This window comes from Penicillium lagena (assembly GCF_028827675.1).
Source record: "Penicillium lagena strain IBT 129212 chromosome Unknown utg000002l_segment0_segment0, whole genome shotgun sequence".
NCBI classification, from domain to species: Eukaryota; Fungi; Ascomycota; class Eurotiomycetes; order Eurotiales; family Aspergillaceae; genus Penicillium; species Penicillium lagena.
Genome location: NW_026623223.1, coordinates 2,401,047 through 2,416,310, shown reverse-complemented (window position 1 = coordinate 2,416,310; position 15,264 = coordinate 2,401,047). Strand labels below are relative to the sequence as shown.

At 50.7% G+C, this 15,264-nt stretch overlaps 6 protein-coding genes across 6 annotated transcripts; 2 read left to right on the top strand and 4 right to left on the bottom strand.

Annotated features, from left to right (window-relative positions):
- Positions 1-512: 512 nt before the first annotated feature.
- On the bottom strand, positions 513-2,317 carry N7510_003742 (MDM34 family protein; the record flags this gene model as incomplete). The annotated part of the gene is made up of 2 exons (XM_056975668.1): positions 513-1,908; positions 1,983-2,317. 2 exons carry the CDS (start codon positions 2,315-2,317, stop codon positions 513-515), a joined length of 1,731 nt encoding a protein of 576 aa, XP_056835624.1.
- An 885-nt stretch (positions 2,318-3,202) lies between these two features.
- On the top strand, positions 3,203-5,246 carry N7510_003741 (uncharacterized protein; the record flags this gene model as incomplete). Its single annotated transcript, XM_056975667.1, has 3 exons — positions 3,203-4,375; positions 4,437-4,726; positions 4,781-5,246. The coding sequence occupies 3 exons, from the start codon at positions 3,203-3,205 to the stop codon at positions 5,244-5,246; spliced, it is 1,929 nt and encodes a 642-aa protein (XP_056835623.1).
- Positions 5,247-6,612: 1,366 nt separating this feature from the next.
- Positions 6,613-7,668, top strand: N7510_003740 (uncharacterized protein; the record flags this gene model as incomplete). Its single annotated transcript, XM_056975666.1, has 8 exons — positions 6,613-6,683; positions 6,738-6,818; positions 6,874-6,957; positions 7,015-7,095; positions 7,159-7,227; positions 7,286-7,336; positions 7,439-7,522; positions 7,593-7,668. The coding sequence occupies 8 exons, from the start codon at positions 6,613-6,615 to the stop codon at positions 7,666-7,668; spliced, it is 597 nt and encodes a 198-aa protein (XP_056835622.1).
- Positions 7,669-8,534: 866 nt separating this feature from the next.
- Positions 8,535-10,230, bottom strand: N7510_003739 (cytochrome P450; the record flags this gene model as incomplete). The annotated part of the gene is made up of 4 exons (XM_056975665.1): positions 8,535-8,700; positions 8,760-8,929; positions 8,995-10,110; positions 10,159-10,230. The coding sequence occupies 4 exons, from the start codon at positions 10,228-10,230 to the stop codon at positions 8,535-8,537; spliced, it is 1,524 nt and encodes a 507-aa protein (XP_056835621.1).
- A 427-nt stretch (positions 10,231-10,657) lies between these two features.
- Positions 10,658-12,057, bottom strand: N7510_003738 (nucleoside transmembrane transporter FUN26; the record flags this gene model as incomplete). The annotated part of the gene is made up of 2 exons (XM_056975664.1): positions 10,658-11,831; positions 11,882-12,057. The coding sequence occupies 2 exons, from the start codon at positions 12,055-12,057 to the stop codon at positions 10,658-10,660; spliced, it is 1,350 nt and encodes a 449-aa protein (XP_056835620.1).
- A 522-nt stretch (positions 12,058-12,579) lies between these two features.
- Positions 12,580-14,853, bottom strand: N7510_003737 (uncharacterized protein; the record flags this gene model as incomplete). Its single annotated transcript, XM_056975663.1, has 3 exons — positions 12,580-14,136; positions 14,188-14,613; positions 14,668-14,853. The coding sequence occupies 3 exons, from the start codon at positions 14,851-14,853 to the stop codon at positions 12,580-12,582; spliced, it is 2,169 nt and encodes a 722-aa protein (XP_056835619.1).
- Positions 14,854-15,264: the final 411 nt, after the last annotated feature.

Genomic DNA, 15,264 nt, shown 5'->3' with positions numbered 1-15,264 from the left:
GTCGGCAAAATCTAAGGTGAGGCATACGATCAGCGGGGGGTAGGGGGGAAGAAAGCATTGGTGCACAGCAATGGATCAGGACATACCATCGTCAGGCCCGGCAGGACCCGAGGGCTTAGAGCCAAAGACATTCTTGAACACGCCCGCCATGGTGTTTCGGATGGAGATGGAGAAGGGAAAGGGGAGGAAGTGGAAGGAAGAATTGAATTGCGCTTCTGGAAGCTCAGGTCCGTGCGCCCGGGGTTGGATTTCCCCGAGCTTCGATCGAGGACGAAACTGCTACAGTTAGGGGTCATTGTTCTCAACATAGATCTAGCTACGACCGAATTTATAGATAATTCCAATGGAGGGTTCATTTCGATGATCCAAGATAAAACAAAAGAAAAGTGAACGTGGTATCCAGTACAACAATCCCAAGAAACGATCGCAAGCAAGAAAGAACCCAATTTTGTACAGACCCGCTTCCAAGCAACAAATGAAATCAAGGAAATTCGTGACAATCATGAAATAGCTTAATGACCATAAGCTGGCGGAGGGGATTCCTCCTGATGGCGGTCCCAGAAGTTGCTACCTGAGTTGGTGGCCACCAACTTCTCATCGCGCATGCGGCGAGCAATCTCGCCCGCAAGACGTTCGACCAGGACTGGGTCGACGGCTTGGTCAGCCGTTTTATCGTCCTTAGTGAACGGAAGGACCATTGAAGGCAATGGCGGCCGAGATGAACCGGACGACGGACCCGCCTCGGCCTTCTCATTGGGGTAGCGCATGGTGGCGCGCGGCGTGGCGTCCACATCTACTGCCTTGGGGCCACGAATGGTCTCAAGGGAGTAGGATAGGTCGGTGTTCTCGAGATTCAGCGAGCTACGGCGACGGGATGGCCGTGAGAGACTCATGCGGTGCGCTTCGGGGATCGAAAGCAGGTGGGAGTCCGTCTCCGGAGATAGCGGCGGTGTTACCGGGTCATCCGATTGTTCGCTCACCATGGGAAGAGGCGCAGAGCAGATAGACTGGGCGCTAATGGATTCGGTCATGGCACTATCGTCGCTCACACTCAAGGCGTCATCCGTCGTCTTCGGACGAGCACGCAGATCCACCACGCGCTTCTTTCTTCTGCGGGAATGGGCTTTCGAGTGACGTCCCGAGCCCAGACTCAACCCATAACTGCTGAAGGAATGACCGCCAACGGATGGGCGGCTTTGCATAGAGATCGTGCTGGCGGTTTCGTGGAACGAGGATGACATGCTGCCGATCTGCGAATGTGTCTGCGAATGTGTCTGCGAATGTGTCCGCGAAAGTGGAGGGCTGAGAGGAGAGATGACGCTTGCAGAGAGTTCGTTGGGATCGGTTGGAGACGTCCACGCTCGGTACACAACTTCCTGGATGGACGGAGTGAACAGAGACAAGGTGCGTTGAGAGTCCGTCAGGGCGGCCAGGCGGAGCAGATTCTTCTGTGAGAACAGGGAATGGGTCTCCACCGAGGAGTCCAGCGAAAGCGAAGCAATCTCGGACTCGTTCAGCGCATTACCCAGAGCATCCACGGGATCCTGGGGCGGGCTGGCCAAGGGGTCTTGCCCGGGGCCTTCGCTCGTTGAGGTTTCCGTGTTGTCTGCTTGATCCTTTGACTCTTCTCCAGCACGGTATTCAGGATCCCACAGTCGCAATGACAGTCGGTGGATGATGGCGGGGAGCTCATCCATGAACAAAATGCGGAGTTGGGCTTCAATTTCTTTCTGCAAGAAGTCGCGCACGAACGGGATCGAATCGAACGTCGATGACACCTTGAGCGACTCGAGAGGATCATTGCGAAAGACGACCGTAATGCCTTTTTGTTTAGAGAAGACCAAGATGACGAAGCCGGAGAGCTTGAAGTCGGAGAGGGTGATTTGTAGAGGGATGGTGAGTGGAGTGCTAAATCGCGATGAGACTGTCAGTCAAGGAACGTTTTCAAACAAGTCTTTCGAGGTCTTTTCCGTGGCACATACGCAGCAGCAAGAGGTAGAGGCGAGGCAAAGGCGGGTCGTGTGATAAGAAAGGTGTTGAGCGGATTTGCCTGCACTCGAGTCTTCAGTGTGAGATAGGCATCGCCGGAATAAGACATCTTGAAGATGCCGCGAAACCGATCCTCGGCGATGTCGCCGATTTCCAGGATCTCCAGTTCTGGTGGGATGGAGCCGAGATTCAGCTCGGTGACGATGATGTCGTCGACGATGATCGGGGGTTTGGGCGACTTATTGAGCGCGGCTGTCAGCAGGTCTTGGGCGCGAGTGTAGAAGCCCGCGTCCGCCATCAAGGGCGACCAGTTGAAGTTGAACGCCATGCCCGATCATTGAGAGAGATGAGAGGAGGGATGATTCCGAGGTAAGAAGCCGGGGTAAAAAGGGAAGAAAGCAGGGTGGGTGTGGGCGAGGCGAGAGGAAGGGAAGATCCGGGCGGAACGTGAAAAAAAGAAACGGGTCGACCGAGGCCGCGTGCCGACCGCACGAGACGACTGACGTACTCCGTCCATTACGGGGATTTTGATCTGACTTGCATTTGCTAGCTTCTCTAGATTATGTTCTGAACTATTATTATTCCCTGCATACTACACCCTAGGTACTTTTCAAACACTTCCAGCATGACGTGACTCCCTCCACCCCTTCCGACCAGCCCCGACGCGCACACGGGCCAGTCACGGCACGCGCTTATGATAGGCGAGCGAAGCACTATCCTCACTAAACACGCTAGGTTGATCTCCACCTCTGGAGTCCAGCCCCTGTGTGGTCATCAGGGGTCTGACGCGGTCAGCGAGTGGGAAGGGACAGAGACCTGGAGCCACAGAAGACTCTCGACCTAGTATCTGTACATGTCGGTTGTGATTCCTCGATCGGATGGTATACAGCCCATCCGCCTCCAAGTTGTTTCTCCCTGTTGACCGTCGGTCGCTCTCACTGTATCTCATTTACTTCTTTGCAATATCCGCCAGTTATTCAGTCGACATACCAATGTGCAATAATTTCTCCGATGTCAGTGTCATAGTTGCAGACCAAAAATGCATGCCCTTCACCGCGGCAACCAGCGCTAGCCCTAATTGGGAAGTACATCAACACCATCGGACCACACTTACTCTCACCTCAACACCTTCACATTGTCATCGTTTTCAATCTCACACCATCCCAACAACATTCGTACGGTAGGGAGGCTTCCAAAATACACTATACACGCCATGGTGACTCGGGCAGCCTCGCCATTGGCGGGTCACGCGACACCCACGAAAGCACAAAAACCCAGAACCAGGACCGTCGCCCACCGCAGAGTTTACGGGAAACGGAGAGCCGATGCCCCCAAAGCAGTATTTGAACAACCTAGCCCCGAAAGACCTCCCAAAAATGTCGATACCGTGGAAGGGATCCAGAAGAAGCTGGCCAATGTGACGATTGACGAGCAACTAGCACCTCAACACAAAGAACCCGAGAACCCGCCGTCCGACCCAAAACCAGAGGGCACTGAGATCCATACAGCATCACCATCCGGTGAGTCGACCAGTGCATCCCCCACCCATTCCTCCGCGGACACTTCGGTTGAGTCGCCCTCGCAAAGAACCGCGCCAAAGAAACCAGCCAAATATGAAACCATGGTGGCAGTCCGAATCCCCGCCAATAGTGCACCCAACATGGTGCAAGCAAGCCCAAGAAGGGAGGACACGCCGTCCACCGACAAAAGAAAAAAGAACTTCTTCCGGCGACGCTCATCGGGCGTTGTTCACAACACCGCAGTCAACACCTATGCCCGCCCTATCCTCAACGAAGCCCTGTCCTCTGTAGCTGCACAGAATGTACAAAAATTCAGTACATGGGCTTCGCGATCTGAGAAGATGTTCGACGTGGCGAAACTGGCCGAGGGTTCATACGGAGAGGTTTACAAGCTGCATTTGCGCGACGAGGCATGCAGACCTGCGGCATCCAAGTCCAAACTGGCAAAGCTGCGAGCATACGGAGACGGCGTCTTCAAAGTGGTGCCTCTGCGTGCCCAAAGCGGGCCCGGTTCGAAGAAATTCACCACCATCGAGGAAATTGTGTCGGAGATCAAGATGCTGAAATACCTGGACCCCATCCCCGGATTTGCCCGGTTCAGAGAAATCCATGTGGTACAGGGTCGTTTTCCGAGCCCTTTCCAGAGTGCTTGGGACCATTACAAGAAGACCTCGAACGACTGCTTGAATCCAAACCCGTCCAGTAAGAAGGCATACCCGGACTCGCAGCTATGGGCAATTGTGGAAATGGATGATGCGGGATGTGAGCTGGAGAAGTTTTGCTGGTCGTCGGTCTTCCAGATCTATGACATCTTTTGGGGCGTTGCCATGGCTCTGGCACGCGCTGAAGAGTACGCGCTGTTTGAGGTAGGCATACATACCGCAACCCTAGTACATCGAAAAGGAAGGTTTTCTAACAGTTTTTCAGCATCGAGATCTTCACTTGGGAAATGTCTGTATTCGATCTACTCGTTCAGATGGCTGCATGGATCCACCATCGGACCTCGACATCATCCGTCAGCAATCGGCCAGCGGGTTTGGCTTTAGCTCCCTCGAAACGACCATTATCGATTACTCGCTTTCACGAGCTGACTTGCAGCTAGCCGACAGCGGAGAGAACGCCACCGTGGTCACTTCGTCGGATTTGGACAAGAAGCAGATTTTCGATTCCATTGGCCAGGACGAAGATGAAATTCTTTTGAGAAACACCTACCGATAGTATGTCTCTTTACCATTTTTTCGTAAAAACACCACACTAATTTGGCCAAATAGTATGCGTGCAACTCTATATACCGGAAACCCCCTGGAAACAGAGAAAACACCCATTATCCCTGACATCTGGTCTGAATATGCACCGCGGACAAACCTGGTTTGGCTTCTCTTCCTGCTCAAGAACCTCCTGAAGAACCGAGAACCTGAGGCCTCGCAGCCACCAACCCAGCCAGTACGAAAGGCTCTCGCCCCCTGTTCTCCCAACAGAGGCCCCATGAACAAGCCGGGCAAGAATGAAAAGAGCAAAACAAAAGAGAGCAACATGGCTGAGGTTCGAGTGAAAGAGCGTCAGACGAAGGACATGCAAAATCGCATCTGTCGCCTCAAGCAGACCCTGGAGGGAAGACTGAAATCCATTCTCGAGCTCCTCGATCTAGAGCACGGGCACGAAGACATGTGCTGTGCCGCTGATTTGGTGACATACGCAATGGACCAGCAATGGTTGGAGGAGAAAGACTTTTTCTGATTTTCTCTTTAAAGCAACATAGCCTACGGTGTTTATGATTTGATTACGGCTGGACTTTCTATTCTTGGTTTATATGTTTGTTTGGAGTCCCGTGGTGGTCGTCGTCGTCGTTATTATGTCGCATCTCAATAGCCTGCATGGGTATACACGGAGCATGTGCTATTTCATATAGAGCCCAATTTGATTATCTTGTTAATATCATGGTGTGTTGAATTGATGGTATCCTTCGGCTTATCTGTATCACCTTCGGTTCTTGGTACTACATGTACTATCTGTGTCGCATAGCTAAATCAAACCTTAAAGGTAATATATCGTTCGGGTGATATCATAATGTAGGATTCATCTGCAGGAGCCCGGAGTAGGATTTCTGGGCGGGCATATTCTGACATCGGTCAAACCCCAGCAGACGCCGCAAACAGTTCTCTGTGTAGCTTACGTTCCCGAAGACTGCGGTGTAGCTTAGTTTCCAAACTATACCCTGTTGTCAAACTGTCTATTATGATCCGTAGCTTATAATGATAGACATCGTACTACTCTGCAGCTCCGCAGTCTTCTTTTGTTCTTGTGCTTGCCTGATCTTGAGAATAGCCCCCACGTGATAATAACAGATGTCTCGGGCAGTGATAATCATGACTAGGGCTCTGCTATATACATTATGCATACTTTGTAAGTCCTCCGTTCTATCGTTGGCCTGGAAGTCATATAAATTCACAAGTTGACGCGGAGCTAGGTGCCTTTGGCGCTGGCAATGCTCGGGTTGGGGTGGAGGAAATTTCTGTCAGTAGCGAGCATGGATCAAGCACCTTGACTGCTAGCACTGCTATAAGCACGGTAAGTAATACTAGCCTCCTACCTCAATGCTACAAGATACTGATCTTATATGCAATATAAAAGTACCTGTCCGACGCCATCTACACCACCAGCGCGAATATAAAAGACGACGAAGGAAATTTCTGCTTATTTTCAGCGAAGGTAGGTCCACCCCGGGCTTACTTTCTGTTACATATACTTTGCTCATTCCACTGCTCATTTCAAATGACTATTCTAGTGTTGGGACGGCCTGACGTGCTGCAAATTCCGATGTGTCAATACCAACACAGATAGTAGTAATTGTGGTCACTGTGGTACTGCTGTATGTCTTTTACTTGGCTTATCCTTTCTTTCTATTTCCCATATATGGATTACTGACCAAAGATTATAGTGTCCATCCGGTCAGACATGTATCTCGGGTTCCTGTTGTAGTGCTGCCCAAGCTTGTACTGGATCCACCGGCAGTTCGACCTGCGTGAGTCTATTTCAAATATAGCTATTTTGGTGGGTAATTTCACTAATGCAAACGATACGTACAGTGTACAGCAATTCAAACATGCGTCTCAGGCACCTGTTGCGACAGTACTTCGCTCTGCGGTACTGGACCCTCGGCTACGTGTGGTGTAGGTATTTCTCCAGAAGTGGTACTCAGGTTACTAATTTAGACAATCTGGTTTATAGTGCCCAGTCGGCGAGATGTGCATCTCGGGCACCTGTTGTCCTGCTACCCAAACCTGCGCTGGAATGGGCACTTCTACTTGTGTGAGTCCTCTGGACAGGCGTATTTGGAGTACCTATTGATGAGCATGCTTCATAGTGTTCCACAAACCAAACATGCATCTCAGGCGTCTGTTGCGATAATACTTCGCTTTGCGGTACTGGAGCCTCGGCCACATGTGGCGTAAGTATCTCTCCGGCCAGAAACCGTCAGTTTACTAATTCAGGAAACTCGATACAGTGCCCGAATGGCGAGACATGCGTCTCAGGCGCTTGCTGTGCTAACAATGAAGTTTGTCAAGGTGCTAATGGTGCCTCCTGTGTAAGTCAGCTTTGGGATATACCTATCGAGATAGTTTACTAATTTTACTTGATGCTCATATAGTGCTCGCCAACCCAACAATGTGTCTCGGGGACCTGCTGCGATTCCCTGTCAGTCTGCGCTGGAACCTGCGTGAGTTATCCTTCAAGTACACAGTATATACATGCTAATCTACTTGTTGCTTTTATAGTGTTCGCCAACTCAAAAATGCCTCTCGGGTGCTTGTTGCGATACTACGCAAGTCTGTGTCTCTTCACAGGGTACTTCCTCATGTATAAGTCACCCCGGAGATATATGGGCTATGGCATGCCGTATTTTTTTAATCATATGACCACTCTTATAGTGCGCGGCTGGCCAAACATGCATTGCGGGCTCGTGCTGCGACGATAGTCAAATCTGCACTGACGCAATGGGCGTCAGCACATGTGTATGTTTTCAATATCATCACGATATTTCTTGAGATATACAGTTCTCTGATTTGTATCATTATCTTGAAGTGTCCCGCCAGTGATGTATGTTTATCCGGTGCTTGTTGCGCCAAAGCTTCAGCATGTGGCACTACGTGTGAAGTAAGTCACTCTTCAGTGGATAATATATTTGATTCACGCATTACTGATTCCCTGGGTCGTAAAGTGTCCGGAAAACACATCATGTCTGAATGATTCCTGCTGCGCCAATAGTCTCATCTGTGGTAGCGGACCTACCGCGACATGCGGCGTAAGTGATCCCCGAAAGAACTTGAACTGCAGACGCTTAGCTAGGAACTTGCTCTAGTGCCCCACTGGGGATCTCTGTCTATCAGGCACTTGTTGCAATTTTGCTGACATCTGTACCAACAATGGCGTTGTTGGCTGTGGTGTAAGTCATTTGGCCTTGAGATAAACCTTGGTGTGATGTGTATTTATTTAAATCACTATTCGATAGTGTCCTTCCGGCGAGTCGTGCTTCTTAGGCACCTGCTGCACCACTTCTCAAATCTGCCTTAGTGCGCTTCTATCGCCTGTCTGCGTAAGTTAATTTCCAACCTTGGAAGTCTATCTGGTTTTGATGTAGATCACTAATAACACTATTACTGGACAGTGTGCTACGTCGTGCGTCCTTGGCCTCTGTGTGTGATATGAAAGCCGTATGATTTTCTTGAGTTTAATTACTCTCGAGGCCTGTTCGGATGACAAAATAGTTTCAGAGAGACTGCAAAAGGAGGAGCAGAAAAAAAACTGTCACTTTTGCGTTTACTTTTGATCTAGCTTTAATGCACAACGGCTTCTTGCTGTCATAACCAACACATCTCCAAGAACAAGAGAATACCTCGCCATTAGAATTAAAGATCAACATGATGTCACCCAATATTGAACAAAACAAGAAGCAAAATGGAACACCATTAAAGCATGAAAGGTGTTGAGTTGAAGGTTGTTGTGATGCGGAGTATTCTCCAAGTTTCATGCTGCCTCAGCCCCGGCCCAGAAAAGCTTCACCATCAGTGCAGGGCGGCTCCAAAGCGAGTATGACTTTTGGTTGATCCAGTTCATAGACTCAGGTAAGAGATTGAGGTCAAAGTGCCAGAATAGTTTGGTGAGGATGAGACGCATCTCCGCATTGGCGAGGCTACACAAAAGAAAGTTGATTAGCTGAGAAGAAGTACAGTATCAAAGATTCCGACTTACTGCTGTCCCAAGCAGTTTCGCGGACCATATGAGAACGGCTGAAATGCCTCCTTCTTGTCAGCCGCGAAGTCAGAGGTTTCGTCCAACCAGCGTTCCGGGATGAATACGTCAGGATCCTTGAAGTTGGTGTGCGAGTGGAAGGCAGAGTAGAGGGAAATTGAGACCGAGACCTGAATTTGTCATATCAGTTTAGTTGAAACTCGGATAATATAGCTATTGTCTGGTTAATACTTACTCCACCAGGCACGTACTGGTCATTGATTACAGCGCCGCCTTCAGGAACCAAACGAGGCAGCATAGCTGGAATAGGAGGATAGATGCGGAGAGATTCATTCAGGACGGCATTAAGATAGGGCAGCTCCGCAATGGACGCGAGCGTGATATCGGACTCCTTCTCGAAGGCGCCGCGTATCTCGCTCATCAGACGGGTGTACTTGTCACGATGCCGAAGGAGATAATACGTGCAGCCCGAGATGAGAGCGGCGGTGGTCTCGCTGCCAGCTAGAACAAAGACGGCAGCATTAGCGTCTATTTCAGACGGGGTTAACCCTTTCCTAGTTTTGCTGTGCTTGAGGATGTACGAGGTAAAATCCGGACGTGTAGTTCCACACTTGAGACGCCGCTGCACCTTCTCCACACTCAGAGCGAAACTCTCTGTTCGTTTCTTGAGTAGATGACGCGGGACCAGAATCTCAACCAGAGGAAGTAACAGGGGATAGAACCAAAAGACCTTCAGATATGCGCTGGCTTTGACAGCATCCAGGATGATCAGGATCCACCAATGATACTTGCTGCTGTCGAGACAGTCGAATGGCTCTCCAAACGCAAGGTCGCCAATCAGGTCGAAGGTGATGAAATTAAACCAGCGGGTGAGATCAATGGCCTGGCCGTGCGGTCCATCAAGCAATTTTTGAAGTCTTTGGATCAGCATGTCGACGTAGGTGTGCAGAATACCTTCCTGCTCGCGGAGGGCCTTGTTGGAGAAAGCATGCGTCAGCAGCCGACGCATACGTGCATGGTCATCTTCGTTCGCGGTGATGATAGCATTGACTCCATTTGGCGTGGGTGCATACAATGAAGGGTCCTTGAGAAAGATCTTCTGTCCCTTCTTACGATGGCCGTAAATGTCTCTCCAAGCAGGCGCAGCACGATAGGCAAGCGAGTTCGGGGCGATGCGAACAACTTCGCCGTACTTATCGTGCAGGGACCTGATGATTGAGTGCTGCTGACCTTTGATATCCCAGAGAAGGTGCACCAGAGGGGAGATGGCTGCCAATTTGGGACCCGGGTACCGACTCAGCGGGTGGAAGAGGAGGGTGTAAATAATCCAACAGGAGAAGCAGACCAAGTACTGGAAACCGTGAGAAGCTTACATTCAGAATCTGTGGTTTATACTCACCACAAGCAAGAGACCGGTAAGGATTTTCCACACCGTCAGAGCTGGCAGGACATGGCCCAGGTCAAATCCCATGGTTGTGTGTTCAAATCGCTGCAAGGATTGACTCTAATAAAATACTGTCACAGTAACCAAAAGGAGTGTATGAACAAAAATCCAAATTTAATGAGTTCAAAGGGGAAGAAGGGGAGATTGGAACGACGAGAGAGGAAGATGAGGCAGGAAGATGCAGAGGAAAGTGGACGAGGAGGAGGGCATTGTCCTCTCGACTGGGCTGAGACTGCTACACTAACTATTACTGGGAACTGCTGAATTATTAGGCAGGCTCGAGCTAAAACAGATTTAACTAGCCTTGCTTAATCCAAATTTTGGAGTGTGAAGCCCTGAAGGAGTTCTCCGCTTAAGGAGAATGAATTTGGCATAAGACACACAGACACCCTTTACTGAAAAAATAATGAAAAGATCTATTGGTCGGTCATAATTCATATCTATAATACCCAGGTTATGCACTTGCAACACCAAAGGACAGGAGACTCCCCGCGGCCAGACCACCAACGAGCATCATACTCATGAAGCCTCCCGCAGCCTCTCTTTCGCTAACAGCAACCCACTGGCTTGATCCCATCATACAGCTACTAGCCAAGAACCCATTACTCACACCGAAGAGCAGCTGCACAACAAACAGATAGAAAAAGTCACTCTGCACCACGGCACCTCGGTCGCCGATATTGCAAAGCAGATAGAGCGGGATAAACCCAGCACGTGCGATGGCAATCACAAAAAGCCAGACGGGTTTGTGAGCAAGAGACAGCCGGGGGTTCAAGACCGCCATCCTGCCAATCATATCGCCCACGTTCCAGAACAGAAAAGCCAGCGGGATGAACACGGATTTCGTATACAAGCGAGATCCCGACGAGCTATTGACGGACTCGATTTCGGCCGTGTACACGGGGAACACCATCGTGATCACGAAGCATAGGAAGACGGACGATGATGTAAGCCTGAGCTTCTTGAAGAGAGTCCACAGACCCACGGATTGGTCATGCTCACTGACCGTAGCCGTCTCGTCGTCATCATCCGTCCACTTCGGCTGGGCTGTAGGCTGTCGCTTGACGAGATGAAGGAAGGACAACAGCGCAAGAACTGAGACAGCCGTTGCGGCGATGAAGTAAATAAACGCTGACTTCGACGACGACGATCCCGGTGGTACTGGAGCTTGGTCATCTTTCTTTGTAGGAGCCACCACCAAGGCAGAGAGGATCTGAACAATGCACGGAAGCACGCCAGCCAACCCTTGGCCGCCCATGATGGCCTGAGTGTATTCCTCCCTATCGAAGCCCAAGACATAGGCAAATACGCCATTCTGATTAATCCCTGTCGCCAAACTGGCACCAAACACCATGACCATGAGAAAGCCAAAGTATGCTCGCACGGAGATATCCTTCATGATGACCGTGGAGAAGGCTAGCAGCGTAAATACGATACTGGTCATCAAGAGAGCGACTGTGATGCGCCATGGGTAAGACACATTCTTCTGGACTTTCGCCAGAACAGCCACGGTGGCGAGGTTGGTGACTGTAAATACCGACAGAATTGAGGGCTGGTAGTGCGTTGACGCCCATTCATCGGATTCAAACCGGGTGTGGAAATATGGCGCTGCTGCAAGAAGCGTGTTCCTGTCCGACATATTAGACAGGGCTTGAGAATGAATTAAGGCTCAGCCTACCAGGCCCATAGCATGGATACACCCAACAAGAAGAAGACACCATATATCAATCTCGAGAAACGAGCTCCAGGCCGGGGCCCGGTATATGATGATGGGTCACCATCCTCTTCCTCGGCTGAGCCTTCGAGCGGCTCGTACGCCGCCTGGTCGGATACAAGTCGGCGAACACGGTCCATCGTTGGTCTCGACTACGGAAAGACCTAAGAGCCAGAGTATGCTCCTAAGTATTCGGGGTTTGAAGTTGATTTAAAGGTGGTTTAGGCGAGCACATGGTAGGTAGGTAAGAAACAGCTGAATCATCATGGTAGCTCATTCCCCCAAGATGGCGTCGGGAAAGGGATTATAAATACCCGGTATCACGTGACGGTTACCTGTGAGGGCTCGACGGAGAGGGACCATGTATCGAAAGCGTGATGGCTTTGGGTCTTGAATATGTTTTCAAGAGCAATTAGGGATCGGTATAGACTCCCAGACATAACTGGCCCGATGAATCACGGAAGAGCATTTTCCCAGCCTTGGAACACGTGCTTGATTGCCTTCGTTCAGTGTGGACTAGGAATGCCGGTCAACGTCTACAGTAGGTATGCATCCTGGGGTCTCCGGACGAAAATCGCGCGTATGTGTCAATAGAACAAGCGGATAATAAAATAGTAAAATCCAATTTAATCGTCATAATCATGAAAATAATATAAGCCAGATTACGCCGCAACCTGATCAGAAAGCCCATCGAGCTCGCGCTGCCAGTTACGATGTTTCGAGACATGCCAGATAAACATCTCCGCCACACCCTTCGCATTGGGTCCAACATTCGCCACCTTCAGCGTGGACGCAGCTTCGCCGTGTCCCGTCACAACACCATAGGACTCGAGGCCAGCAGTGCCGGAAGACGCGACCTTGACCTCAGAAAGACCGATCTGTTTCTCAATGAAGGGAACGGCCTCATTTACACCAGCAATGGGTTTGAGATGGGCAAACGACTCAGTAATCCAGAACTTGGCGACACCATTCTTAGCCAGCGTACCAGCGACGTGCTTTCCGCCTGGCACGAATACAGCATCAAAGAGCGTGGACCGCATGCCATTGAAATGGTGATCAGGTACAACGGTCTGTCCGGACTCAGCCTTGACACCCTGGCGCTGGGACCCGATGGTAAACACGAAGGCACCACGAGATTGCAGCGTCTCCTTCATCGTGGTGTAGGAGGCATGGTCGAAGCCGTCACCAACGAGAATGGCAATGCGGCGTGTCTCAATAATGGGGTTCTCGGGCAGGTACTCTAGTTGGCTGAGGCCCTTTGCTTTCCGACCGTGATTCTCCTTCAATGCCTTGCTAGGCGTGCCACCGCCGACGTTGGTCGCGACGGTCTTCGCCAGGTCCAGGCTGATGGATGCCAGGCGTTCGGTCATGCGCTTGTATACTACCGGGTCATCGCAGTGATCCAACTCGAAAGAGTAGGCTTTGGCGACGTGTATCTTCTCGATTTCTGACAGCGAGTTGTAGAAGGTCTGTGCTTGGGTGTGGTGGTCCTTGAATTTGTCCGATAGCGCTCGCGCCTTGACGCCCAGCTGTTTCTCTGGGTAGCTAGCAAATCCGCCCTGCGACGGTTCAGCCGGCGGGTTGGCGTTAAACCGATTCGGCCAATAATTGACGGTTCCCTTATTGATGCGGTGCTTCATAGCGCCATCACGGTTGGCGAGCGCCATGTAGGGACAAACGGGACGATTAATAGGCAATTCCTCCCAGTTCGGACCGAGACGTGAGATCTGCGTGTCGAAGTAGGAGAAGTTGCGGCCCTGCAACAGCGGATCATCGGAGAAGTCAATGCCCGGCACAATGTGGCTGGTACAAAAGGCAGCCTGTTCAGTCTGCGGGAAGAATTCATCGACGTTGCGGTTGAGCTCCAGCTCGCCGATGTAACGGATGGGCACTAGCTCCTCAGGCCAGACCTTGGTAGCGTCGAGCGGATCGAATTCAAAATCGTCCGCCTTCTCTTCGGGAATAAGTTGCAATCCGAACTTCCAGCGCGGGAAGTGGCCAGCGTCAATAGCGTCCATAAGATCCTTGCGGTGGAAATCAGGGTCCTGGCCACAGATCTTCAAGGCTTCGTCCCAGACGAGGGAATGCACGCCTAATTCTGGCGTGAAATGGAACTTGACGAAGTGACGCTTGCCTTGCGCGTTGATGAGAGAATAAGTATTGACTCCAAAGCCTTGCATCATTCGATACGAGCGTGGAATAGCCCGGTCAGACATAATCTACATCCATTGTCAGTAACTGAACCTCATGATACTAGGTGCACTCCTTACCCATTGATTCATATGCGTCGTCTCCGAATGCATATACTGGAAATCCCAGAAGTTGTTGTGGGCACTCTGGCCCTGCGGAATCTCATTGTGCGGCTCGGGCTTGACAGAATGAATAACATCGGGAAACTTGATAGAATCCTGGATAAAGAAGACGGGGATGTTATTTCCCACAATGTCCCAGTTACCTTCGTCCGTGTACATTTTGATGGCGAATCCGCGCACATCCCGCACTGTATCTGCACTACCCTTGCTCCCTTGCACAGTAGAGAAACGCAAGAACAGTGGCGTCTTACGACTGGTATCCGTCAAAACGCCGGCGGTGGTAACGTCCTCGGCGCTCTCGAAGAGTCTAAAAGTGCCAAAGGCGCCTGTGCCACGGGCGTGGACGACGCGCTCGGGGATGCGTTCGTGGTCGAAGCGCATGATCTTGTGGATTTAATACATTAGCATTGCGTAAACGGTCAAATTTATAGAACTCACCTTCTCGCGCGCGATCTGGTCTTCCAGAAGCGAAGGACCCGTCTTCGACTCGCTCACAACACGCAGCCAATGGTCCGGGTCGGAAATTTTGACGCCATAGTCGGTTGTCATATGCTGCTTGCCACCTACTTCGACCATGTCCTTCTGCATGTCGGCCAACTTGGCATCTGCAGCTTGGGGTGCCATTATGATGGGTACTTTGGAGAAGAGTTCATGCACCGATTAGATGAAAAAAAGTGGTATACCCAGTGTTGAATTTCAGATGGCGTCGACATCATCTTTATATACGGAGACCTGGGGGTCCAGGCTGCTTTGCCAAAGAATTTGCCTTTCACTATAGTCAATGATGTAACACCTATGCCCAATCACAACGCTATAAAATAAACCAAGCCGTAGTACCCCCCGGCGAGCGGGGCGATTGGCATCGGCGTAGGACAAGCTGACTGGACCACAGGTCAAGCTTAGGAGAATCGGGGAGGAAAACCAAACATTCCTTGAAACCTGTCTTGGGGTTTCCGACACGAAGCAAGAAATATTGGGAATCCCAACTCGCTGATTCGTGGATTGCGGGTTCTACGGGTTTTGGATCGGCAGAGC